Source organism: Microchirus variegatus (assembly GCF_963457635.1).
Source record: "Microchirus variegatus genome assembly, chromosome: 16".
NCBI classification, from domain to species: Eukaryota; Metazoa; Chordata; class Actinopteri; order Pleuronectiformes; family Soleidae; genus Microchirus; species Microchirus variegatus.
In genome coordinates this window covers 8,637,346-8,665,251 of record NC_139817.1, presented here as the reverse complement: position 1 = coordinate 8,665,251, position 27,906 = coordinate 8,637,346, and the positions used below count along the sequence as shown (strand labels likewise).

At 41.1% G+C, this 27,906-nt stretch overlaps 1 protein-coding gene across 1 annotated transcript; it reads left to right on the top strand.

Annotated features, from left to right (window-relative positions):
* The first annotated feature begins 4,688 nt into the window (after window positions 1-4,688).
* ulk1b (unc-51 like autophagy activating kinase 1) lies at window positions 4,689-27,016 on the top strand. Its single transcript, XM_083902715.1, has 27 exons — window positions 4,689-4,881; window positions 6,026-6,118; window positions 6,421-6,462; window positions 10,065-10,097; window positions 11,064-11,100; window positions 13,115-13,288; window positions 14,616-14,689; window positions 15,043-15,144; window positions 15,624-15,682; window positions 16,970-17,052; window positions 17,463-17,513; window positions 17,917-18,008; window positions 18,202-18,367; window positions 19,045-19,099; window positions 19,216-19,302; window positions 19,900-20,043; window positions 20,139-20,287; window positions 20,766-21,025; window positions 21,110-21,294; window positions 21,897-22,018; window positions 22,494-22,607; window positions 23,102-23,286; window positions 23,537-23,721; window positions 24,511-24,629; window positions 24,744-24,901; window positions 25,210-25,345; window positions 26,161-27,016. The coding sequence occupies exons 1-27, from the start codon at window positions 4,792-4,794 to the stop codon at window positions 26,214-26,216; spliced, it is 3,051 nt and encodes a 1,016-aa protein (XP_083758841.1). The 5' UTR covers window positions 4,689-4,791; the 3' UTR covers window positions 26,217-27,016.
* Window positions 27,017-27,906: the final 890 nt, after the last annotated feature.

Sequence of the window (27,906 nt, the reverse complement as noted above, 5' to 3'; positions counted from 1 at the left end):
TATTAAGTTTGAGACTCCTGTTCTAAGAGATGTTTGGTGAGTGAATTCAAACTTTAAAAACATGTTATTTTAAAACATATACACATAAATCTTAACTTAAAAGTTGATTTTAAAAATTCTGCAAAAGTGAAGTTTATGACAAGGAAAATAGTTGTGTTGAACATGACCGCATCCTTAACCCCATCTAAAGACGGGTATTGAGACTGTTTCAAGAAAGAAAAAAAAAAAAGAGTAACTTGTGAGGTCACTGAGGATACAGACAGTCAAGTGTCCGGCAAAGTGATTTATGGTTTTAAGAGCATTTATCGAGGTTTCTCCCCCTAAAGCGGCAACTGTTTTACTTATCTGTTATGTAAGACAACTGAAGTCAGCGCTGATACACTTAATGTGTTTCTGCTCCCCCCGAGGGACTTGGAGCTACTTGATAGCCTACTTACATCCATAGATTACATCTATGAATACGAAGGTCTCCCCTGAGTCCAAGGCTCCCCAACGCTGTAATAGGGTCTATTGAATTTCCCTTTGCTTCTCTGTTTAATTATCTGGCATGACCTATTGGCAGGTATCACACGCCGGGTAACGTAGCGATACAGCGAGCATGCAGACAAAACTTATTATGCTGATCGAGTCTCAAAGGTTTGTGTCGGCGGCAGAGACGGATTTGAAGAAGCGGTGACCTTCACGGGCCAGATTCTGTAGCGATCTGAGAGAAAAAAAAAGTTGGCTGCCATTCAGCAGGGCAGTGTTTTCACCGTGTGGGTGAAAAGTGTTAGGCCTCAGTGTTCGGCTTTAAGACATGCAGGCCAGGGCACAATGCCTCCATCGTGATTTAGCCATAGGTGAACTTTTGCCTCCCTCATATTAAACGCAATTTATAAAGCACAAGATCGGTGTACAGTGAGGAGAAGGACATTTATACAGTGATAAAGAAGCTTACAAATGTATAGTAAGGTAAAGGTAAAAAATGTTTGACAGATGACCTAAAGTGAAAAGACAAGATTATATAGTCAAACACACTCTTATAGGTATTTTACAAGAAAATGACTTTGGTAGAAGTCGAAGTCCCTTTGGATAATATTACTAAAGTTGAAGTATTTGACATTTACTGTATTTAAAGGTGCCATATGTAAGAATGTGGCCAAAAACGGTTACTACATTCAAATTCAAAATACCGAGGTCTTTTAGGTTTCGTTTTCTGGCGTAACTGGCAACCCGTGGTTGCTCGGCAGCTGAGACTCTACTGACTGCAATGATTGGTAGACGGCGGTAGGTGGCGCCACATGCCAAATCATGATTTGCAGTCTGCAAAAAAAAAAATTTAATGCAAATATTTTGTCTGCACTGTTGTTGTTGGTGAGTTCAGTTTGTTATAGGAACATTATTCCTGAGTCTCTGTCTCTGACATATTAGGAGGATTTTATGGCCAGTTGCTTTAGATTTATTACATAATGCACCTTTAAGTAGCAAAAGTGATTTTCTGATATAAAATGTACTTAGGTTTTGGATGAGGAGTTAGGCTTGCGCAATAGTTGCTCAGTGGTAGGGTGAGTTTGTGAGGTTGTGGGTTCAATTCCTGGCTCTGACACGTAAGCGTGTGAATGTAGTAGTGTGAAGCAGCTCATCAAAAGCTCTCTATAAATACAGACCATTACCAACTCTTCTTTTTCTGATTTAATTTGGTAGTAACGAGTAACAAAGATAGTTAGAGGAAATGTAGTGGAGTAAAAGTTGCTAGAAATATAGGTAAAAAAGTAAAGTACAGATACGTGAATTTTGTACAGCAACATATGCTCTGCACTGACTTCCATTCATCTGCACAGCCTAAGCAAAGCATTATCCTTAACCTTAACTATAACCACTTATTGCATAACCCTTACTTCAGCCTAGGAGCAATTCAATCTTAGTCATATACTGAACCAGTTCCTCAGTAGAACCAGGTTTTGGTCTCCATGAGGACCTGTCAAGGTTATGGTCCTCAAAAAGGTAACGAATACGAGTACATACATGCACATAACCTGGTTTCCGTGACCTCAGAGGACATTGCAGTGACTTACATTTATATACTGGAGACGTACACTGATGGGGTTTTGCTTTTTGTCCCCATAAAGAAGACACGTCCCCATAATGTGACTGTGAAACCAAACGTGAAATGAAGCCACGCTAGCTTCAGGTGTGAGCTTGCTCTCATTTGTCGCGCAATTTATTACTTAGCTTTGGGTGTCCGGAATCTTTTTATTCTTTGTTTTTGTTGACACTCCACTCATATATATGTTCTGTTCAGTCAAATTTGTCGTTGAAGTGTTTGTCGGCGTTTAATTTGTCGGCATACTGGAGCTAGTGACTTCCTCGTCCGTGCTGTGTAGTATTTACATGCATTTTATACAACAGTGCTCATGACTGGAGTCCCCTCTCTAACCGGAGTTCATTACCTCGAGGCCTCTGCACCAACTGGCACCGGCAGCAGAAGCTCTATGTGTGGCAGAAGGAACCAATCAATCATTCTGCAGGAGCCACTGAGCGGCTAAAATATTCACAGCGAACTCAAACCCCTGCAGAGTGGACACCTGCAGCAGTGGCTGGTGGGCAGCTCACAGCAAAATATGCCAACTGTCCTGTTTAGTCAAACTTCCCAACACACTTTTAAACACCGCATCACTATTTTCTGTATGCGAGGAGCACATGCTCAGGAAAACTTGTGTGACTGACAGTACTGCCGGAGTGTATACTATGCTGTAAAATAACTGGCTGTCATCGAACTTTCTATCTGCTTCGGTGCAGCAGCAGCCAGTTTGTTATGATTGCCACTTGGACTGAGAGTGCACTGAAAGTTAGACTTCCTGGTATAATTTATTCCTTGATACTGTTATTATTGCATGTTAAAAATAATTTTTAAAAAATGGCCTCCAAAGGACGACATAACACAAATGAAATGATGATGGAATGACCAGTGTCTGAAAACAGTGGTCTCTTTTGCGGTGCTCTGCCGCCCTCTGCTGGTAGTTTGATATACAACAAGTGTGATTGAACTCTGCCATCACATTCCCCCAAAATTCCCCATTCCTTCTTCAACTTTATTGAAAGAATTTAGTACTAACGTTTTTCTTTCTTTCTTCTAATCTAAACTATTTCATATTGCACAAAAACTTTAAGTGATGACTTTGTTGTTTTTGTGAATAAAAACACAAACAATTATTTAAAAATCATTTTTACTTCACCTGCTGAGCTGGATATTAATGCTGGCAGGGCAGTGTTGGACCACTGGTCTAGGAAATAATTTGTGACCATTTTATTATGATTCATGTAGTTTAGTTTAATATAGCTCTTGAAGGACATCTATGCTTGTAAACAGAATTTTGGAAAATGAATTTTTATTTTTTTTGAATACATTGACCTTTACGCCACAGAAAAACAAACAAACAATTGTCTCCTTCCACTTCCGGGTCAAAGACTGGGGAGGAAATGTTGGTGCATGCACAAAACGCCAAGTCTGACTAAGCTATACATGCAGGTGTAATCAGACTATGAATCATATTATCCATGTATGCGAGTCCGACTATAGCCTGATTGGTTGGATTACTTGGTTAGTTGGACTAATGACATTGAGAAAACCGAATTGGTGTCTTAGTCCGACTAACATGCATGTAATCACGCTGACTGGCATGTAGTTTAATTTATATTTTTACTTTGAGGCCATATGAATGGCAGCCGGTAGGGCACTTCATACATCGATTTGGCCACCAGGAGGCGCGATTCCCTCCCCCCCTGTGCACGCAACTGTGCATCACTGCCATCTTCTGGAGTTAGAAACCTGCCTTTGTTCTCTGTGTGCGGATCAAAGGCATGGGCGTAAAAAAAAAATTAAACATACTCACATGTCATTCGAGGAAGGATTCCCGGGGGCAAAGGTGCGAACGCCAGCTACCGTAAAGCAGCAAGAAATAACAAACAAAGGAAGAGGTGACGGAATTAGAAGGAACGGAAAAGGCAGTAGTGCAACACTGCAACGGACAGCTGTTGTAAATAACTAAAAACAACGTTTTTAGTTTTTAATTCGTCGTTTTTAGTTTAGTTAGTTGAACGAACAAACTCAAGCACTGAAACGGGATTTTCTTCCGACACACTCGCTCCTCTGACGTCACGCCCACAGCTGTAGCTGACTGTCCCCCGCGCATGCGCAGTGTTGCGGTGGCTTGACGCCGTCTGTGTTGTGTCGGGACCATCGATGCTTTGACTTTTTTTTCCCCCACCCTCGGCGATTGCCCTGCACTTTGTCATCGATGACAAACCTTCTCCGGGCTCTATGGTGACAAGTGGACGTTGTTAGCGTGTTTTTAAGTTAACATACGGCGCTCGTTTTGTCGCAAAGCGAGAAGCTAGTGTATATAAACAAAACGCAGCTAGCTTGCTCTTTTTTTTTTTAAGGTGGCACGTCAGAGACAGCAGCTGCGACGACACAGCTGATTATACCCTTGTTGTTGTTGCTGTTTTGGTGTCAAACTTCGTGTCGGCGTCGCGGGGCAGAGATGAAAACGTGTCGCTTCGTTAGGAGTTAAACTCCCCGAAAACTTCATAGGTGCGAACATGAGAGAAGAAGGAGAGGATTGCAGCGTGTTGTCAGGAAGGCAGCCCCTGGCAAGTCAAAGAGGGGGTGAAGGTCCCTGCTCCTGCTGCTTCTGTCCCTGCTTCACAGAGGAGGAAGGAGCATTTGTAATCCCGAAGGTTGGCCCCAGGCCTCCTGCTCATCTGTGCAGGCCTTAGTGGAATAAAATCGGACTTTTTGGGGAGGATAAAATGGAGACGGTGGGCAAATTTGAGTTCAATCGCAAGGACTTGATAGGACATGGTGCATTTGCTGTCGTCTTCAAAGGCAGACATCGAGAGGTCAGTACATTTTTTTTATATTAAATAATATCACTTTATTTCCCTATATTATACATACTTATGTAACCACAGGCAACATTAAAGGTGGTTAATCGCCTTGTATTCACCATCCGGTGTATTTGTTTTCATTGTACGACCTTAAGAGGCCTGGGCGAGTACATACAGGATGTACCTCAAAATAACAAGACAAGCTAATGGACAAAGGTACCAAAAAGTACTTGGCATTCTTTTCCCTAAATGCACAATTGCCAGTTTGTTGATTCTGGTTTTTCAGCATGCACATCCATGTTACATTTAAATAAAGGCCAGCAGACATGGGCTGTTTCCATTGGCAGGTTCCACAGTAAACATGTTCAAACATGTCCTTTAATTGTAATAAAAGCCCATCAAATGTATCTGCTCAGTGGAGGCAAAAGCTAACGAGACTGGTGACATCTATTTTTCATGAAAGGTTTTATATTTATCTAAATAATCTTATGTTTATGCACTCTTAATTGCTATTTTTGTTTGTGAATATTTGAAAATGCCTCTGTCAAGTGTGTGTTTCTGTCCAAAAAGAAGTGTAAAAACTATGTAACTGCTGTAACTTTCACTCAGCTGCACAATTCAGTCTGTATTTGTCAGACACTTATTGTGATAAATATCAATATCAACTGATATTAACATTTGTACTGAGATGGCATTTTTGGTGCAGCCCTAACACTTATATAAATATACTAATACTACTAAAACTGTTTAGAATAAACATTGTATATGTACTTAAGGCCTTGCCTGCATTTTGGCACCTTAACGTTTTTTCTGCAGCCGCCCTGAACAGACAAACAGAGCTTGAATTTCACAATTTGAAGCAGCAGTTCACCACATTAACACAATGCACCCTTTAAATAAAATGTAAAATGTTTTAGTAACTAGTCCTCCTGAAATCCTGGCTGATCAGAGTTTACCAAAATACATTACATAATACATTGTCAAACTCTACATTTTGTATAATCGACATGGTGTACATGTTGTCACACTTTGGCATTGCTGTGTGTACTAGTACAAGGACGGGTGATTGTCAAAAACATACGGTGCAAATTGTTTTGCTCATTGTTCATTGTCATCCCACTAAAACGACTCGTTGTATTGTAACTTGTGCTTCTAGAAACATGACTGGGAGGTGGCGGTAAAATGCATAAACAAGAAGAACCTGGCCAAGTCCCAGACCCTGCTGGGGAAAGAGATCAAAATACTCAAGGTGAGTCAAAAAAAAAAGTGCCATTGCTCTGCATACAACATATATAGCTGCTGCATGCAATGTTATACAATCCTAGGTTCAAATAATGCAAGGCACATAGGATCACATAATTATGCAATTATGCACAGAATAGTATAGCTATTGTGTGTCATCGAGCAGTGAGTTTCAGTATTTATTACATACAGTGATTATTTCAACATGTCTCTCCTTGAACATCCTTTGTGAAGTTTATGTTTCCCACGTACAACAAAGGTAATAAATACTTTGGCACAAGACAGTAATTATCTTTACTGTTTCTGCAGGAACTGAAACATGAAAACATCGTTGCCTTACTGGACTTTCAGGTATGCTAATAACACACACACACCGAGGTAATGTTGGGAACATACTGTCTGTTTATATTTTTGACCATCACACCTTTTTAATTGCCCTATTTTGTACTCACACAGTAGAGCAGATGGATGTGTCTGTTGCACATGACCCACTTCTGTCTCATGAAGCTAAAGCAGTTGTTTTTTCCCCCTCCCTGCTAATGTGAACTGAGGCTCTGTTACTGTTTCATGCAGCTCAAACACATGTTATTTCTCCGCTCTGTTTTTGCACGTACAACAAATGCTTGGAAGGCTCTGTGTCCTGTTGAACTCTGTCATCACTTCCCTTGTTTACATTCTGTCTGCAGTCCCTTTTCTGACTGACTCTATTGATTATTTTGATAGTGTCTACGTGTTGTGCGTTTGCCTCAGGCGTTTCTGCTCAGGTGTTTGTTCACGCTCATATACGGCAAGTCAGGTGCAAGTTGCAGACGGGGTGTTCTGTAAAGCCTAATGTGAGTGAGGATTGACATACATAGCGCATGCTGTTGCTCAGTATCACACTATGGAGATGGCTCGTGTGATAATTTGAATAAATATTTACATAACTCTTTGTGCATGTGGGAATAGCTTTTTCACATTCTCATCGCTAACATGTAGTGCACAGGTTGTGCTCAATGTCAGGTCTAAGAAGACAACAGTGTTGTAAAATGACAGTAGTTCTACACAGGGTGTTCTGCTTTCAGAGAGATCTGTTTTCTCATTCTTATAACATGTAGGAGCAATACAGACACCTTCCCACTGCGTTACAATTCCTATCATCCTTACTTCAGCTACCATTTTCACTAATAGAAAACATCCTATTTGTGAGACCACTTGGTTTTGAGACGAGGTAAGATAAGTTTTATGTTTATTGATCATCCCCTATAGGGGGGATTTAGAAACTAGGATCACATAGGCCGTGTTTCCACCAAGTGGAGCGGTTCAGTTCAGTGCATATTTGTTTGCGTTTACATTAGGAATAATACCAGAATAACTGGCCCCAACCGTTCCATTTTTGTTACCCTTCCTTTGGGGTATGGTCAGCTGAATGGGCGACAGAAAAGCGTCACTAACTAGCAACCGGTGTTTCTTAGACGCCATGTATTCTCATAAAGACAAACTGCCACAAACTGAGCGGGAAATAACGTCTGGCTAAATGTTTTGCCATGTAAAGCTACTGTAGTCAAAACTATGCCTGACCCCAGGGCTTTACCATTTCAAACCATACTGTACCATGATGGAAACCGGAGTCACATAGGTCTGATTTGAAAATCAGAATTGGCGATCAGATTTCAGTGTCCACACAGCCTGGGAAAAAAAAAATCTGATTTGAGTCAACTGAAAAAAACACATATGAGAACCTTCAGTCAGGAAATCTTTATTTATTCTAACTCGCACTAACTGTCAACGTATTTAAAACCTGTAAGATAAAGCTGTTGTTGGCAGAATCACTAGAGAAATACAGGAGTTCATGTTTGTCAGTCTCGGGTCATTAAATACTAAGCTATTTTGGGACAGACACAAAGGTTCCATGTGCAACAGATAACCTGAGGCAACCTCGACACAGATGTTGACACACATTATATTACATTTCTTATCAGGCTCTTTTTTATTAAGTTGGTTTGCAGTATATAGGTAGTAGTTTTCAGTGCTGCCATAGTGACCTTTTCACTAAAGGTGCACGTACTGTATGTGCAGCTGCTTAGTAGAACTAGAATAGGTCACCTGCTTTACATTATGTTGAAATATTGTAGAATTTATTGATCCGTAGTGCACTAAAAAAAACTTGCCTACCCGATTTTTAAGTCTGGTTTGGAGTAGTTATTGATTGTCATGGTTTCATCATCTACCCTTTATCTTTATTCTCAGAAACCTTTAGTCATCATGCGAAGAAGTGGACAAATCATTATTACACATTGTTCTATTGGTAGCAAATAAAGAGATTTAACTGCCCAAGAAGTCTCTGCATCAGTTCACCTTTACGCTGTCCTCAGTGACCTCTCTGTGACCATCGATGACGGACAGACCTGGGTAATCTAAGATTACAGGTTTGCTTTTGCACAGCAGGGTTTCCTACCACCCAGCTATCTAACTAGGTCACAGGAGGGAACCTGAAACCAAGCTTAACACTTGACACCAAGGAAATGCCTTTTACTTTTTAAAAAAAAAACTTTTGTCTGCACAAAGTGACTCAAGGTTACTTCACGAGTTGACTCATTGGCACCAGAGGATTAAAGCAATCCAGCAAGTTCCTGTTTCAAGCAACAGCGAATGGTAGACGCAGCAGAGATGTTTCGTGAAGAAACACATTTCAAAGTGTGCAGGACGGTTTATCTTGTAGACTGGGAAACAGTTTAAAGAAAAATGGAGAAAGAGCTGCTGTTAAACAATTTATTTTCCATGGAGATGTTTCTTCCACAAACTCTTTATTTCCAACCCTTAAATGAATACCTCCAAAGTGAAATGGTGCACGCCCTCTAAGCAAACTGTAACTGTTGGATGGATTTAAATGTGCACGTGTGCCACTCCCTCTCTCTTGGCACTGGGTTTTTTTGTTTGTTTTATTGTCACTGTGCAGCAGTGTTGGCCGGTGGAAACCAGATGGTTGTCTTTCTGGCTGACTGGCTGGCCGCCTGCCTGGTCGCTGTCCATCTTTAGTAAACAAAAAAAAAAACACACAAAAGCGACAGCCTCTGCCTGACTCAGCAGAACCATTGACGACACTCTGGCTTCTGTCTGGCAGCTGTAACAAGATACTGAGGTGATGCCGTAGCGCTGCCACCGCAGTCATCTGTTGCCATGTGATAAGAGGGGGAGGCCACTGGGGCTGCACTTTGTCAATTTTCCAAACACGTGTGTATCAGACGGGAGTTACTAGACGGAAAAGTAAACAACAAACTTACTGATACCTGACATCTGCACACACTGACACGCTGTCTAATTAGTTTATTGCTGTAAATGTGAATTCAGTTTTTTTTGACAGTTGAGTGCTTCCACCTGTGCTCTCTCTCTGATTTAAACAACTAACTGCTCTGGTTCCCTAGTTGTGTGTTGGCTCAGTAGTTGTGTTTTTACTTGTTCCTTTTGCGCTCATGCTATTGCTTGTGCATACAAAGAGCCAAGGACAGGAGACATTTTGGCTCTGGTCTAGATTATGACTCATCAAGTGAAACCACAATTTAAAAACATGTAGCAAATCGCCAGTCGATGGAATGTGGGAAATGTGACACCTTCAACTTCAAGTATTCCATTACAATATGGAATATTTGGTATTTTGATGGCTTCATTAATTTATTACATTTGAAATCCATCACACCATTAATCTAACTAAGAGTATTACACACTAGCTTGCATATCTGCCTTTTAACTTTCTTTCTTTTCCCTTTTCCTCTGTCTCTGATCCTCACTCTTCAGTTTTTTTTCCCCCTGCAACACTTAAGACCGTTGTTGTTTATTTCTCCAAATCCAAATCACCACAGCTTTAGTTTGCTTTGACATGATCAGTAAGTGCAAGTACCTTCTGTTCCTTCCATTGTCTGTCAGTGGCATCTGTTTGTTCATGCTCCGTCTCTTATCTTCTCCCCCCCCTTTAGGAAACTGCCAGCTCAGTGTACCTGGTAATGGAGGTAAGCTTCGCTGTGATGTTTTTGGCTTTGTTTGCGAAGCACTATTGTCTTGCTTTTTGCAGGCAGCTCTGAAATGGCCTGGGCTATAATTAGCTGCATCCTCAGTTATCAAGGGGGGGTTATATACGACCATCAGTCAGCATCCAAATGCTGTGGGTTTCAATTTCCCAGAAGAAAACAATATTTACCCCTTTCTCTTTTCAAATTATGAATTATGGGTGTTTTTTTTTTTTACAAAACCATTCCCATCCTTGTTGCTCTGGTAATGAGTGTTGTAAAAAATATCGAGCATACTGTACACTTTTGTTGCAACATATGTCAGCTGAGCAGAAAAGACACTTTTGTTGGCTTACAGAAATAAATGTGTCTACGGCAAAAGGCCTCACAGTGCAGTGTTTACATTCATAATTTAGTACAAAGAACTACAGGGAAATGTGAAAATGTGTTTTTTTTTGTTTTTTTTTAAAGCCAGAGAAGAATTCATTTTTTTTATTTGCGTCCTCTTAAGTGCTATAAATGTCATCCAGAAATTTACATCTAATACAAACGATAGCCGCTGAGCCGGTGATAAATATTACACAAGGCCAACGCGCATATGAATAAAAATTTGAAAGGAACAGCAGATGCATTTCTTGAACTCGCCCCGTCTAATCGTTATCGCCCATTGTTTTGTGGTTATCGCTGTGTCTTCAACAACAAAAAAAAGAGAGAGAAAATGACTCATGAGGCAGTGTTTGTGAACCCAAGCCTGTCAAAACACGATCCATCTTCTCTCCTGGTTCATTCATATTAATGCCAGGGATTGAGGTTATAAATTTGACGAACACAGATTGCACATCACTCTCTCCAGTTTCCAGTCACATTAGAGTCTGGTGGATGTCAAACACTCAGGTGTGTGTTACCTGTGTTTCCATAATGTTGTTTTTTCCCCTTTTTCATCTCCTTCTCCTCTTTTTCTATTCTCAGTACTGCAACGGTGGTGACCTTGCCGACTACTTACACTGTGAGTGCCACTACACATGATGCTTCACAGATAAACATTGATACTGAAATGTTCGTCTTTGTGTCGAGGACCGAGGAACATCATCTACAAAGATTAATAGAGAAATGAAAACAAGATGAATATTACATGTTGTTCTTTGTTTATTTACACTAGAAATTGACACAACAGTACACTTTATTATGACATTTAGACCAGAGAAGGGTGCGTCTCAGTTAGTTGACAGTTTCTTGCATCTTTATGTTGATATTCTTAAGGGAAGCTGCAATATTTAGAAATTTGATCTTAAAAATTTAAAAAACCTTTAAATTCAATAGTTTAAAGAGCATTTAGGAAGCAAAGCATATGCTGCAAATCAGCCGTTTAGAGAAAGACACAGATCAGTAGCCTTACAGGAACTTAAAGGCACCATATGTAAGAATGTGGCTAAAAATGATTACTACACTCAAATTCAAAATACAGGTCTTTTAGGTTTTGTTTTCTCTGCCACCCGTGGTTGCTCTGCAGCTGAGACTCTAATGACTGACTGCAATGATTGGTAGACGGCGGTAGGTGGCGCCACATCATGCCAAAACATGATTTCAAAACATAATCATGATTTGCAGTCCGCAAAACTTTTTTTTAATGCGAATATTTTGGTTGTACTGTTGTCGTTGGTGAGTTCAGTTTGTTATATGAACATAATGCACCTTTAATGGCCATGTTTCCATTGAGTTGAACGGTTTGGTTTGGCACAGTGCGGTGCATATTTTTATGTGTTTCCATTAACAATAGTACAGAAAATAACCAGCCACTACCATTAAATTTTTTGGCACCCTTTCCTTTGGGTACCAAAGTAAACATACGGTACTACTGGAGCTGAAACAATTACTCGATTAATGGATTATTAATGGATTATTAAATTACTTGCCAGCTATTTTGATAATCGATTAATGGGTTTGAAGCTTTTTTTCATGATTAAAACAAGATATCTGATTGCTCCAGCTTCATGTTACGCCATATAACAAAGAAATCATTAAAAGTTAATCATTTTCATTTGTGAAAATAATCGTTAGTTACAGCTCTAGGTACTACACCCTGCCCCAACTGAAAGTACTTGTTCTCAGTCGAAACACAAGCCTGACTGATGTCTTTACCATTCCAAACCGTACCGTACTGTACCATACTGAGCCATACTACGATTGAAACTTTGCATAAGTGTCTGAGGCATAACCTCTCATAAATTTGCCCTTCAGTCAACACTATGGTGACAGCCTGGGAGAGTCATTTATGACCTACAGTTCTCTTCAGGTTTGCCAACGTTTAGTTAATAGCAGGTTACTGAATCGTCAGCACACTCCTCTCCTCTGAGGTAAATGTTTGTGTGTAGCTGCTAACTTTGTCTTTGACACTCTAAATAAGTGGTCCCCACATTCCTGGATCGCTGACATGATGATGACTTTCACAGATACCAAAAGTGGTGTTTTGGATTTACTTCCCACTGTGGTCATTGAAGTAGAACTTTTTTTTTTCCTGGCCTGAGTTAAGCCAACTCTCTCTGGCTTTAAAACTGTGTGTGAGATGAGGAAGTTGATTGGCGGAGAAAAGAGACGAGGAGCAGGAGGTGACAGTGGGGTGATATCGAGAAAGAAATATGTCGACAGAGGCAAAATAGGATTAGATCGGTTGCCGGACATCATTAGAAGATCTTTATCTGGGTTTCATTTCACATTTTAACCACATTTTGGTAAATGAAAATGCACATTTGTACATTTTTACCCCCAATCTACTGTCATCAAGTGAATGTTGTGTTCTGGGAAAAGCAGCCAAAAAAGATCAAAAAGTGTGTGATTTGAACAAAGCGTTGCTGCTAATCACATTTTGTCTTTTTTTTCGTCATCCGTACTGCTGCTATTTTTCTAGTGCAAAGAAATGCAGGAGCCTCTTAACATCATCCTATATTTACGAACTCTGACTTGTACCGCACCTTTACAACACACTGAGTATAATAATGTAAGTTTCCTCTTGCTCCTTGCAGCCAAGGGCACGCTGAGTGAGGACACCATTCGGGTGTTCCTGCAGCAAATTGCGGGGGCCATGAAGGTCCTGCAGTCCAAAGGCATAATCCACAGGGACCTGAAGCCCCAGAACATTCTGCTCTCCTACCCAGCAGGACGCAAGTCACACTCCAACAACACCTGCATCAAGATTGGTAGGTGTGATGAAGGTTATTGGAACTGTTGGCTTTCTACAGAAGCAAATGTATTCTACTACTTTTCTACTTGCAATGTTTATCCAAACGAGGTCAAAGTCGTCACTGCGCACACTGGTGCCCTCAGTCAGTCACCTGACAAGTTTGAACCCTGTCAGGTGACCTGTTCAGACTAAACAAGCTTGTGGAGGTGAGTTGTGCAAATAGAGAGGATACAAGGTCAGGGCACGTGATGCAGAGTGAGTTGAAGCCCAAGACGCAGGTGCTGCACCAGTGTGTATGAAGAGAGTGGAGAGGACAAAGTAAATGCGAGATCGCAGTTTCTGCCTGTACGTTGGGATTTAATAGGAAAACGTCCGAAACCCTACAGGAACGAAAAACTAATTGAATCTCGCGAAGCTCCGTATGGAAATCCCTGCAGAACAATAAAGCTGTTAACAGCAGTTTTACTGCAACAGGACGTAATAATGATTTCCCCAACGTCATTGACTCCTCGAAGATTTTGAGACTAATCTTGTTAGAGCATATTTATTTGATTATGTAGAGAGATTTTTACATTTTCCCTCAGCACTACAGTATGCACAGTCTTTCTCCGATTCCAGACACCGCTGGAAAAGCAATACCTCACGTAATATACATGATGTACTGTATGTGTGGAAAGTACAGTGAGCGAGTGTGTGTTTGGGTGTGTGTGTGTGTGTGTGTGTTGTTCAGCTGTTTGAAAATTCTGCTAATCCTTAAGCCTGTTAATTCTCTTTTTTTCTTTCACCCCCCTCTGGAGAGAATTTGTTGCCCAGCAGGAGCAAAGTCTGAGGCTTGTGTCAGTCCCTGTTGCAGCAGACTTGTTATAATCCCCATGACCCCACACTAACAATAGACACACGCATTGTGCCCACATAGATGCTGACACAGACACACAAAGAAACGCACGCACATTTAGTGACGATACAGCAGTTAATTAGAAAAATTACAATGTTGAATTCAGTACTTTTGTGCTTACGTGCACAAAAATCTGCCAGGTTGAGTGTGTGATTCTTGACTAATATAAATATACAATACCCGGCCAAATAGTTCATCATCTGATTGCTCTGTCACAGAGTCTGGGTGTTTTACTGATTTGTAAGAGTGTTATAAATGCCGCTTTTTCATCGTCCTGGTGATCACAGCAAAGCTATTTATTTCATCATTTTGAAATTGTCCTCAGGTTCTGAACCTGTATCTGTGTAAAGACACGGCTCTATTACTCTTTCAAATGTTAATTCACCCATATTTTTGCTTTTTATCTCTTCTTTATCCTCCACTTCCTTCCTTCCACTTCCATCCGCAGCGGACTTTGGTTTCGCCAGGTACCTTCAGAACGACATGATGGCAGCAACGCTCTGTGGCTCCCCCATGTACATGGTAAGCACATTTTATAGGTTATTTTTGTAATCATCAAAAAAAAAAAAGTAATTACCAGTGTTTCAGCTGGGCGATCAACACAAGCAAATTCAGATTTAATAGTAGTTCGTGTGTACTCACTTGTGCTGAAGGTTGATGTGGTTTATTATGGGTCATAAAACTTTAATTTTCAGCTTTAAAATAAAGCTGTTATTTAATTTCTGAGAATCGTTCTTATCAGCAGGATTAGCAGCAGAGCTGCAGTTCTTCTGATTTTACTGTGGCAGTTGAACCTGGTCTCTAAAACAGGAACACAGTGACATTGTGATCTATAACTGACACAAATTATCTCCTTTTTTCCCCTCCTTTATCAGGCTCCTGAGGTCATTATGTCCCAAACCTATGATGCTAAGGCCGACTTGTGGAGTCTAGGGACCATTGTGTTTCAGTGCCTGACTGGAAAGGCTCCTTTCCAGGTAAAAAAAAAAAAAAAAAAAGACCACTTCATTGGTTCTTTGTTGTTATTTTCCCTTGTTATGAATGCATTTTTTACCACTTTGATAAAACAAACAGACGGTCTTCTATCTCCAGGTCACTGACGGATGAACACACAACACATTGTCAGAGCATGAATGCAGATTCTGCAAGTTGTATAAATGTAAACAAACCGGTTCTTGTGATGAGAGATCATGTGAGAGTTGAGCAGGATCTAAAAAAAAAGATGAGACTCATAACTTTTTGCCATCTTATGTCATCAGAAACCAGCTCAGCAGCGTTTTAGCAGCCTCCTGCTTATTTGTTTGTCCGCTTTGTTTGTTGCGTCATTTACAGAAAGAATTTGGCACCTGTGTGATAGCAGAATTACATTGCGATTATAGTTTGATAGTATGCTGCTGTCAGTTCTATACACGTGAAGCTCCTTATTCTTGATATGTTACCTTTTTGTCACCTTTAGGCCAGCAGTCCTCAGGATCTACGGCTGTTCTATGAAAAAAACAAGAATCTCAGCCCCAAGTAAGGATCCACACTTGAGTTAGAGGCTTATACTGTATATTCAAACTGCTGCTCCGGATGCCATCCACACTACCCTCGAGTTTTATAGCCCCAAAAATAGTAGTATGAGAGAGAGGCTGCTGTCTCTGTTTCAGGTTAAAAACTCCAGGGGCTGTGTGTGTACGTCTGGAAAGGCAAAAGCTCGGTTCGCACTATTTCACCATCAGTGTTTAGTTTGTAGTACTTTCTGAAACTAAGCAAACAACTGCATCCAGGAGGAGAAATTCAGCTTCCTGTTTGCACCGGCATGAGTTTGTCCAGTATACCTGAATGCTCACTTGATAAATATTTATGGGCATGTTCAAATGGATGCAGTTTAATTTGGATTCAGAGCTGTAATCATCTATTTTCCTTTGAAGAAGACATTAAACTAGCAATTCAGACTATTTATTACTCAGTAGAATGTCTGATGTTTGATTTCTATTCAAAGTGAGTCCCTTTTGCAACCTTCAGACTCGCCCCTTTTCAATCGATTGCTACATCTGGGTTGGCTTCTGGGAGGAAGATGAAATACACCATTTTCAAATGAAAACACGGTCGTGTGGACGTAGCCAGCATATGAGACGTCTTCTTAGCGCAGTCTCTTTCAAAGTGACGTTTGTAAATCTCACCACGAGAGTCTCACCACAGAGTTGCTGCCAGTCATATAACCACACCAGCTGGGCTGTTACAACAGCTGAACAGCCGTCGGTTTACAACAGTGATGAGAGACGACAGGCCCACAACAAATCACCCAACAACCCACTCTTTTACAGCAGGCCATTCTCTCTGCAAAGCTTTAAGGGCGGTTCATATGCAGTGTCTTTTGGGCCGTCTTTGGAGCGCATCTTTTCATACTTGGGCCAAAGATTTATGTTTTTTTCTTCTCACATGCATCTAGGGAGGGAGATGTGGTGCTAATAATCTACAATAGTCTTTGTTTTTACTATTTCTTATTAGTTTAATGTGTTAATTAATTCAGTGAGGATGTCAGTCATATCAGCAGCTCTTGGGTTTCGGTTGCTTAGTAACAACAGATGCGACAGGAGCCCAACCCTCAGACGTGCCGTTTTCGACGTACGTTTTAATATATACATATTAGCAAATCAGTTGAGATATTAGAAGACTATCATTCATTTGGTTTTTTTAGCTTCTGAAAATATAGATTTTTCTATAGTGCCAGGTTTCTGTCTGTATTATGTGACCTAGTTTTCAGACGTGTTATTTTTCATCATCAGACGGTAACTGTGGGATTATTTTGTTTTGCAGCATCCCCAGAGAGACTTCCAGCCACCTGAGGCACCTGCTGCAGGGTCTGCTGCAGCGCAACCACAAGGACCGCATGGACTACGGTCGGTGGACATGACGTGAATAAAATTGCTTAGTTAGGAAGTGTAGCTGTAGACTTACCATGATCATTCTCCCGACTGACACAACTTTTTTTGCACACACACTCCAATTAGTGGGGCTCAGGGGCACCCGTCCTGGGATTTGAAGCGGCAAACCCTCCAGTTACAAGGCCAATTCATTTTCCTTGGCCATAGGCTGCCTTTTCCCAAGCTTATTTGTTTATGTTTATCTATTTTTATTACCAAGGCTACAGACGTGACAACATCTTCCTGTGAATGTGGTGTTTCCTTTCAATAAGGAAGTGTTTCTTTCTAACTCCCATGGTGTACTGTCTGCACAATAACTTATTCTATTTGCATTATGTGATGTGCTTTTTTAAAACTGATTACATTTGTTTTTGTGTTGTTGGTAGATGAGTTCTTTTGTCACCCTTTCCTGGAGGCAAGTTCATCAATGAAAAAGTGTAAGTGACAATAAATGACCCACATCGTATAGCAGAGCATGTTTTTCTTTGTTTATTACAGTGTCAGACTGTGTCTGTGCACCTTTTTGAGCAGTTATTCATCTATGAATGTGATTCATGTTTCGCACTCATTCAGTGTACGTACCACAAGTCCATAAAACCTAAATTAATAAGTGCCACTCATCTTCTTAAACCATATCACAGTTTCTTAGAACAGCTCTTATCCATGTCATCAGGTTAATTCCATTATAGGAGTTGCCATAGCTGTGAAAATAGTGACATTATGACACGTTTGGTGCCATTTTACTTGTAACCTGTAAACAAAAATTGTGTTACATTGATTTTTTTCTCTCTCGCAGAATCTACTTTTCTTTAATAAATTGTGTTTTTATATCGTTTACAGCAACTCCGACTGTGACCATGACCTGCTTCCCAAGCTCTGCGTCAGCCAGCTCTTGTAGCAGCTCCTCCACGTCTCATCTGGCCTCACCACCGGTTTGAGTCTATTTTTGTCTTGTTTCATTTTGTATTGTTTCTTTTTATTTCTCTGTCTGTCTGAGTCTGAGTGAGGAGGCTGCACTGCCCAAGTCGATATTTGTTTGCCCTCGGTGTTTCTTCTTGTTTTCCTTATTTTTGTGCATCTCATCTTTGTTCATATGACACCTCCTCTCTCTCTGCATCTCTGCAGCAGTCTCTTGCTGAGGTTCAGCATTTGCGTGCCAAAGCTCTGACCTCCCCAACCCAGGAGGCCACTGGTTTTCTCCTCAAGGACTCGTCTGGAGGGGGCGGCAGCAGCAAGAACTCCTCGTCCTGCGACACGGATGACTTTGTCATGGTGCCTGCTCACATCACCAGTAAGAAAAAACGTCTTTAAATGTGGCTAATGCTGCAGTGTATATAGACTTAGCTTAGATCACATCACTCCAATTCTGGCTTCCCTCCACTGGCTCCCTGTGCATTTTTAGATTTTAGTCGTGCCTAGTTTACATAGCAGAAAAGCCAGCTCACAGCTTTAGATCCTTGTGTGGGAATCTCTGTGTTTTCTCTTACTTTGGAACAACCTACACGTGGAGGTAAGGCTCGCAGATTCAGTGGATTTCTTTTTCTTCTTCTATAGGGGTTTTAACGCCAGCTTGCATCCATGATGTTGCATTACTGCCATTTTCTGGAATTAGAAAACCTACACATAAAAAGTCACTTCTTAAAACCCTTTCATACAGACTTGCTACTGTATTCCTTCCTACTTTTTTCTGGTTTGCATTGTGTGACATATTCTTGTTTTTTATTGTCCGGTTGCTTCATTATCATTATTGTTATTGTTATTGTTGTTATTGTACCTGAGCTCCTTCCTGTCTGGACTTTACATCTTAGACATTGTTTCTAATGGAGAATGACTGTGATAAAGAGCTTTGAACTGTTGAACTGTGGAGGGCAACATTACGCCTCCCAGTGTAAAGAAGTTTGTAATGTATTTTATAGAAAATTTTCACGAGTATTTGATTTTGCTGATTTTAGTTTTCTTGTTTTCCAGTTGGTGAGCAGACAAGTGAGAGTAAAGTGCTGCAGGACAGCCTGATGAACAGCGGGTAAGACGTGATTTGTGTTGACAATGTCACAGAGTACAGTAGAATTAGGACAGTGGTTGACTCTCTGTAATTACCTTTACATTTATTGATCATGTTTCATTTCTGTCCTCAATCAGCTCTCTTCTGGTGTCTTCTGGTCTGTGTAGCCAAGCCAAAACACCATCACAGTCACTGTCCCTCAGTGGCTCTCCAAGTCCAGTCAGGTAATGACATAATGCATACATAAATACGTACCTTTGCTGTACCAAACCGAACCGCTCCGCTCGATGTAAACACGGCTGGAGACGCAAAGCTGACAGTTTGCCCAAGGCCGAGCATGTGGTGCTGTGTAGCTCTGAGGCTGCAACACGGACACCGTCAGATGTGGTAATGATTTATTGTAAAATCGAGTCAATTGAGTAAAGAATTGAGTTGACTCAACCTTTGTAACATTAGGCAAGGACCATCGGTTATTTTGGGACCCTACTCAGTATTTGACAATGGAAGTTCTATTAATTACATGACCTACTAAACTGAACCAAACTGTACAGCTTGGTAGAATCTTGGGCTTTGGTTTGGGTTGGACAACTATGGAACAAATGATTCCAGCCAGATAATCGGTTTTTGAGAGACTATATTGTACAAAAGCAGGGTTTCTATCCACAAGTAATAATTATATGTCTTAGTTTCACATTATTCAGGTTCTAAGGGTTTATTATATACATAAACTCGTGTTGTGTAATCTGAAAGTTTATTCACACTCCCTCTGCTTTTGTTGTCTAACTGTTTCCACACTGTCTGTTCTTCTCACTGTCTCACAGGCCCAGTGAGTTCTCGGGAAGTAACTTAGGCAGTAGCTATGGAAACCGCGGTCAGTCATCGCCTATCCCAGTCCCCACTCAGGTCCAGAACTACCAGCGCATGGAGCAGAATCTCCATTCTGCCAAACAGGATGGCTCCCCTCGGTCTGTATCCACCTTAATCCCACTGTTAAAAATACAAATATGTTGTCTTGCGTCTTAAAATGGACTGCGGTGACTCATGAAATCGTCATTGTTAGGCTGTCGACACCGGTGCGTCGTTGCAGCAGTGGAAGCTCGATGGGATTTGTCCGGACCGGACCTTTACCACATTACGGACAGTCACCAGTCACCACCACCCGCAGGTTCTCCCTGGGAGGTGGCAGAACTTTCCCGTTCCCACCACAAGGTATCTCACAGGCCAATCCTCACTTTCACTGATCCATGTCAAACGTTTTGTCCAAAATTCCTACTTAATTGTGTCTGGGGTTTTTTGTGCCAGTCATTGTAGATGAGGAGAGCATATTTCATTCAATCTTAGATATGTCATCAAAATGATTATTAGGAGTCTATAGGAGGAAGATCTTCAGGTTTTAAAGTGGTGTTGGTTGAACGAAAATGGGCAAATCAAAGACACAATTTTGCTCTGTATTTTGGAATGTTTCTGGTTGGGAAGATTTACCACCAGCCACCCACATACATACAGACAGACTCCTCTGACCAACACTTGCTCTCATCTTTGTGTCATACTGGCACTGGTTCCTGAGACAGTGGAAGATTCAGGCAAGACTAGTCCATCCCTGTTTGGTATTCATGTTTTCCAACCTTTCATCTAGAAAAAAAAAAAATAGAAATCCTGACCTCCTATTTCCTATTTTCCTTTGCAGCTCCTCAGCACACCGAGCCCCGGCCAACATCTCAGCAACACCCAAAGACGGCAGGCCTGGGCACACGGCTCCACAGTGCCCCCTGTCTGTTAGAGTGTGTCAGTGGTGGCAGCAGGCACAAGATCAAGAAGCAGCACTCGGACCCGGTGGGCAGCCCCTCAGCGGGCCTGATGACTCTCCGCCCCTTACACTCCTCCCCCAGACTCAGTGAGCTGATGCAGCGCAGCCCTCTTCCCACCATCCTGGGCTCCCCCTCCAGGGTCAGTCAGTTTCCTTTAGACGTACACACTAGACTGTCACGTAGTTCAAACTAACCATTGGTTGTATTCCAACTCTCTCCTCAGGCAATCCCTCCTTTTGAATTCCCAAAGCCCCCTAGCTCTCCAAACCTTGTGACCTTCCTCACACAGCAGGGTTTGGTCATTGGCTCCCCCTGCAGCAGAACAGAGCCCAGAGATGCAGGACAACATGCACCCACACAGTTCGCCCACAGACTGAACCAGACTGATGATAGCAGGAGATTTGGAAGGTTGGATCACTGTTTTTATTTTATTTTTCTATGTGTCACCTTCACCCTGCTGATGCTGTATATCAAACAGGAATTGTTTACTTGCTTGTACAAGCTACGCATGAGATAGCTTGTGTTTTATTGTCATGTCATCTTCTTTATTTAATCACACTTTGCTTGATTTTGACTTTTCAAATATTGGAAACATGCATATATCATAGTGACTTGTAGTATCTGGAGATTTGTACCAACTGAATTGCCTGTTTTTTTGCATTATCTTCATGTTTGTAGAAGGGAAAACAGGGATTAGGAACCTAAAGAGAAGGTGGGCTGTCAAGGAAAATAAAGGGAAAAAGCAAAATTGCAGTTGAACACACATACCATAGTGTTTTTAGGAGTCAATTGTCTCAATGGCTTCTTTTTTTCAAGCTGTCTTCAATAGCACATGATGTCAATTTATAGATTTGGGAAAAAATAGACACACATGAGTGGACACCGGTGTGATTAACAGCTAGAAATGTTCTTTAAGGGACTGCTTTCAGGTGACATTTGTGAATTTCCAGTTGAGTTCAGTCCTGTTCTTTTCTGCTCTGTGTCTCCGATCCCTCTTCTCTGCGGTACAGGTCTCAGAGTGCCGGCGGTTTGTCTGACATGCTGCTAATGGCCGCGTTTGGACCAGGTGGACCTGTGGCTGAGCGAGGCAGCACAGAGAACCTAACCTCTGAAAAAGCCATAGAAATGACAGGTAAGTAAGTCTGTGGATGGAGATTTACTGAGGTTTGTGAGTGTCTCAGTCTGAATGTTAGAGTGCTTGAATCAGTTTGACACTACCTTCAGTACACTTTTTTTTAGCAACTCAATAATGCAAATATCTAATCAGTCATTTACATGGCAGCAACTCAGTTTATTCAGACATGTAGACACTGTTAAAATCACCTACTGAATTTATAATACAGTATCAGAATGCAGAAGAAAGGTAATTAAATTGCCTGGATAGGCTAGGCTGGTCTGAGTATTTCAGAAACTGCTTATGTACCTGGATATACATACAGTACCATTTCTTTGACGCAGACGGGCTACAACAGTAGAAAACCACTTTGAAAACCACTTAATTGGGTTCACATTATACCTCAAGAAGTTGTCAGCGGGTGTATATTTTTCAGAAAAAAACACGATAAACCGATAATGGTTGATAATCCTCACTCTCCCTTGCCCTCTAGTGCCCCCCGGTGTTGCACCTGGATCCAGCAGCCCTGCACGAGTGGTTTTCACTGTGGGCTCTCCTCCCAGCGGCAGCACCCCACCTCATACCTGTAGACAGAGGAAATACTCAGGTTACACATTCACACTCTTGACACAGTCGAGCACTAAGTTTATTTGTCTGCCACACAGAGCGCCAGGAAGCTGCTGTTTTAGTTTCAATGATGTGGGAATAAAGGAACACAATAGAGGCTGAGAGTGAAATAACATTGTGCAGATATTTAGTTGCATCTCAGGAGAATTCTGGGATTTTCCAACCTGTGCTTTATATTTATTAATGTGGGTGTGTAAGTGAATAGTACATCGTAGTACAAAAATGGGAATTATTGTGCAAGTCTGGCTTTTAAAACACATGTAAACATGGTAGCCCTAAATCGAATTTTGATAAAGTTAAGCTACCACTGCATGCCGTACATGCAGTTGCACCAGAGTGGGAATCAAATTGGCCTGGGCACACAGTTCCCACCCGGGCTAATACCCAGAAATAAGCAATTTAATGGCTTTTAAGGGGAAGAAATAATACAGTATATACAATATATTCACACAATATTTTGTCCAACTCCTGCAGGCTCCTTTGTATCAGTCAGCCCTGCGGGCTCTTTTAACAGCCGGTACCCCCAGACAGGCACATATCTGGATGGCTTTGAGGCTCCTTCTAGTCCCCGATACAGTTTCACTGATCCTATCACAGCCAACATCGGAGGCCCTGTAACCTTTGAGGCCCCTGAGCTGCCGGAAGAGACGCTGATGGAGGTGAGTCGCTGGTTTCGTCACGCACACGGCTGTGGGAAGCAGTGATAGAGATAGAGATTGTGACTTATTTTAATTCTCACACAGTGGACTGAGGTGGAATAATGAAAATGTACAGCCTGTGTCCTGGCAACGCCCTAATGTGGACTGAATGATACATAGCACACTCTGGTGCCTTCAACTTCTAACATGAAAGTGTCTCCCTCTCCTTCTGTCTCGGTCTGACTCTCTCTCCGGCTCTGTCGGAGAACAGCAGGAGCATACAGATGCTGTGCAAAGCCTGCGCTTCACATTGGATTTTGCCCGTTGTCTGATGGAGGTGGCTGGAGCCCGCGGTGTTGTGGTGCTGGGGGAGCAGGAGGACTTCATTCACCCCTCCCTTCTTCAGCAGCAGAGCCTGGTAGCGGATCAGATAAGCTCTCTGAGCCAAGAGTGGAGGTAAGGCTGTATCAAGTCTAGACTAAAAGACTAATCTTTTTGTCTGTTACGATGGTCGTATGGCGATTGTGGAGCGGAGTGACGTATGGCGAAGAATTGTGCTAAATAATAGTGTTAATTGCATATGAAACAAACTTTTTTTCAACACCAAACTAGTGGATTACTTAAGAAAAGAATCCACAGAGTAGTGGATCTTGTCCTGCTCAGAAGTATTGACTGAAATATGTCAAAATGTCCATTTGCTGAGGTTTGCTTGGACCCAAAGTGCACCCAAAGAAACAGAAACGCAACGGCTTCAATGTCAGACGATGATTTAATTTAAATAACCTTCACACACTCCGACATTTCCACTTCATAAAATAACGTTTTTGTCTATATTTTTATGAGGTCCAAAAAAAAAAGTACAAACCTATTAATGTGGGGACGTTTTATCAACTTTAAATGACTTTTTTAAGATCTGGTTTAAGGGTTAGGCTGTTTTTGCACATTGAGAGACAAAATACTCCAAAAATGTAATTGTAAATATGTTTTAAATGGTTCAAATTTCAAATTTAACATGCAAAAGTTTTTTTCTAAATACGTTTTTTTGTTTATCTTCATTTAAAATTGTTAACACACTATTTTAACATTACACTCCAACAGTAAATTGTAAATAACTGCCAGATATTGAAAGTTATTCTGGAAAAAATTGGTTAAAAGCACTTAGTTACAGAACATTTTCTGGCCCCTTTATGGTTAAAATGTATACATATATATGATATAAAAACAAGTTTGTGTGTGTGTCCTCAGTCATGCAGAACAGCTGGTCCTCTACCTTAAGACTGCAGAACTCCTGTCCACTGCCTTACACACAACCATGGAGCGAGTAAAACAGGGCAAACTCTACCCATCGACCACAGTCAAACAAGGTACGAGCCATTTAAAAAAATATATTTTTAAGACAAAGCACTGTCCGAGAGTGAGTTTGCCTTGGTGTCACGTTAAAATGTCTGTATAATCTTTTTTTTTCTGCCCACATGCAGTGGTGAAGAGGATGAACGAGCTGTACAAAATGAGCGTGGCGTCCTGTCGCGCTCTCAACACTCGTCTGGAGTGCTTCTTTTCCAGTAAGCACCGTCTGATGGACCAAATCACCTCCATCACCGCAGAGCGGCTGCTGTTCAGCCACACTGTGCAGATGGTAAGCCTGAGGATAGAGAAAAAAAAATCAGATGGTAGGAATCATTCAGGCAGGCAGACGGTAACAGGAGCTAAAGTGAAATTACTCCTCACACACTGAAATTACAACCTTATATGTTTTTATACTTGTAAGGACTCATGGAAAAGCTACTCACACAGCAGGGAAAAATAAAATGTGATAGATGACAGCATTACCTGTAGATTTGAAGCTCGTCTCATGCCCCAAGACCCTTTCTCTGATATTTTAAATCAGGTTTAAAATAATAAATTTAGAGTGTCATTTACTCGAACCTCGTGCTGTGGCCTCAGGTTCAGGCTGCCGCGTTGGACGAGATGTTCCACCAGGGGGAGGCGTCCATCCTGCGCTACCACAAAGCTCTGCTGCTGATGGAGGGTTTGTCTCTGCTGCTCACCGAACAGAAGGACATCCTCATTGTCAGCAAATGTAAGTGTGTCTCTCCACTCGATCTGTCCTTTCAAGTCAAAACCAAGACATGTCCTTCAATATTCATGCCCTCTGTGTATTTTATTTTCTATAATTGCATGTTAAAAATAATTTGCCCTTTTCAACTTTGTTCCATTCAAAATTCTGCTTTCTTACAGTGCCTAACGTTTAAATATAATAATGGTAATTATATTATGTTTGTTATCAACTGGCACTAATACAGAATGATATTTCAGAATAAAATACATTAAATTACATTTAATCATGTTATATATTTACCATTTACACTTATACATGCACATGTACAGACTACATTTACAAAAATTTAATGTAGTTTACTTTTTGTTGTATTTATAATACTTTCTGTCTTTTATGTTTTTCTCAAAATTAATGCTTTTATTTGTTCAGTTATTGCAAGTAATATCATCATCGCAATATTCAACATTATTGTATATGCCACAAGACTCCACACAGGAAGTGTGTATTAATGTCGAGACGGATGGAAGCAACAGCTAAATTGCGCAAGTAAAGTGAGACGGCCCGCTCGCTCGCCCCCGTGCTGCTGTTGTATACTCATAAGCGCTCCCTCAGTCTGATAGATTTTGCTGATTTCAGATAAAGTCTGTAATGTCGCATCATTTCTGTTCACAAAGACCAAACGGGGGTCAAAATAATAACAACAAACACCAAAAGCTACACACTGCAGCTTTAAAGCCTATATCTACTACCACATACGGTTAACCTGGATGCTTCCATGCACTTGTGATGAACCGCAAACTGACTTCTGTTTCCCCCTTTACTTGTTGTGTGTGCAGGTAAGGAGTGCATTGAACGCCGCCTCACGGCTCTGCAGTCAGGACTCTGTGTGTGAGTCCCACGCTGCTCGACAGGGGTTTTTACTTGGTCCACATCGCCCTGTTTTCCACTTAAGATTTCACAAGAAATACCATAAGATTTTTTTTTACATTTCGCTCAACCCCCCCCCCAACACAGATTGTGCTCTTTACACTAAAGGACCTGAAGCACTGAGAATAATGCCAAGATCCCTCACGAGGTGTTGCCAAGTAGTCTCACACACACACACACACACACACACACACACACAGTGCAGTACTTAATAAATGTAAACACACGATGGCCAAATAAACACTTAACACGCTAGACAAACCGCAAGAGACAAATCTATGGACAGAATGTCGTTTTACTCGGGTTAAAAAAAAACTGGAGGAAAGAACCAGTCGCGTATCTGCTGTTCACCTGTCCTGACACGGCGGTGAATCATGCTCGTCACATCTACAGGGTTGTCTTATACCCTTGATTTGTATGTTTTATGTTGTTTTTTTTAATTGTTACTCGCTTGCTGGGGGGGGATGTACTGTATATATGGAAGTGTTACACTTTATGGACAGAAGCGAGTGCAGGCACTATTACAAAATCCTTTAACAAAAAAAAGTGTTGTTTTTTTCCTGAGAGTAACTATGTAAGAATAATTTTTTTTTCTTTTTTTTTTTTTTAAAGGGGCTGGGTCAGATTTAGCACATTATGCCCTTTCACCCTTATTTATATTTCCGTGCTTATTTTTACATGTGTGGGTACTTGCAGACCTCCTTGTATATCTGCAAGCGAGTTTCCACGGTTACCACCTTCTTTTGACCAAAAACGAGTCTGGACTGGACCAGGCACACATCGCCGCATATATACAGCATATCAATGATGATGAAAATGATTTACATTACGGGGGGAAAGTGTGACCCAGCCCTTTTATAATTCCCCTTAATGAAACGTGTCAGGATTTCATGTTTTAAAATAGTTGACGTTTGACTTCGTTTTTACGCGCGAGATATAGATGGCTTTTAAATTCGTGAGCGAACGTCGGCTTCTCTGAACACAATCGACGCGCGCAGTAAGAGTATTTTCATTGTATTCATTTATTTCAGTCACCGAGCGTTTTGTCGAGCAGCATTTTTCCATATTCTTGTCTTTTTTTTGTATATTTTTTATTTGCCAATAACGGTGACGAGTGTAGCAACTTTGAATGTAGAGCTGACAGAGCGAGAGACGGATAAAATATGATCCAAATGCTAGATTGCTTACATTTAAACCGACGGAGAGGGGGGGGTGTGAAATGTTTTTGCACTGTTTTGAGTACTGTAGAGAACGATCTCGATTTGTGGGACAGATTTAGAGAGGTTTTTCTTCTCCCCCGTGCTGTATGTAGTACAGGTTATAGTTTAGTTGCTTTTGTGTGTGTGTGTGTTAGATGTGGGAATGTTGACAAAAAGATGGTATAAGCTATGAAACCTTAGGAAGTTTTCTTTCAAAATCAATTATGTGTTTTATTTCAGTCTCAGTGGATAATGATTGTTTTTTTTTTTGTTTTTTTTTTTTGTTTTATTTGTGTTTATTATTTGGATTGCTGGTTATAAGTGTGTATTTTACCTTGAATATTTGTGCAGTGTTGATATTGACCTTGAACCTCCCCCCAAACTCCTCTAGATTATGGGCCAATGGGGAACTTCTACTTTGGTTTGCGTGAGTGTGTGATGTGGTGTTGCTTGAAG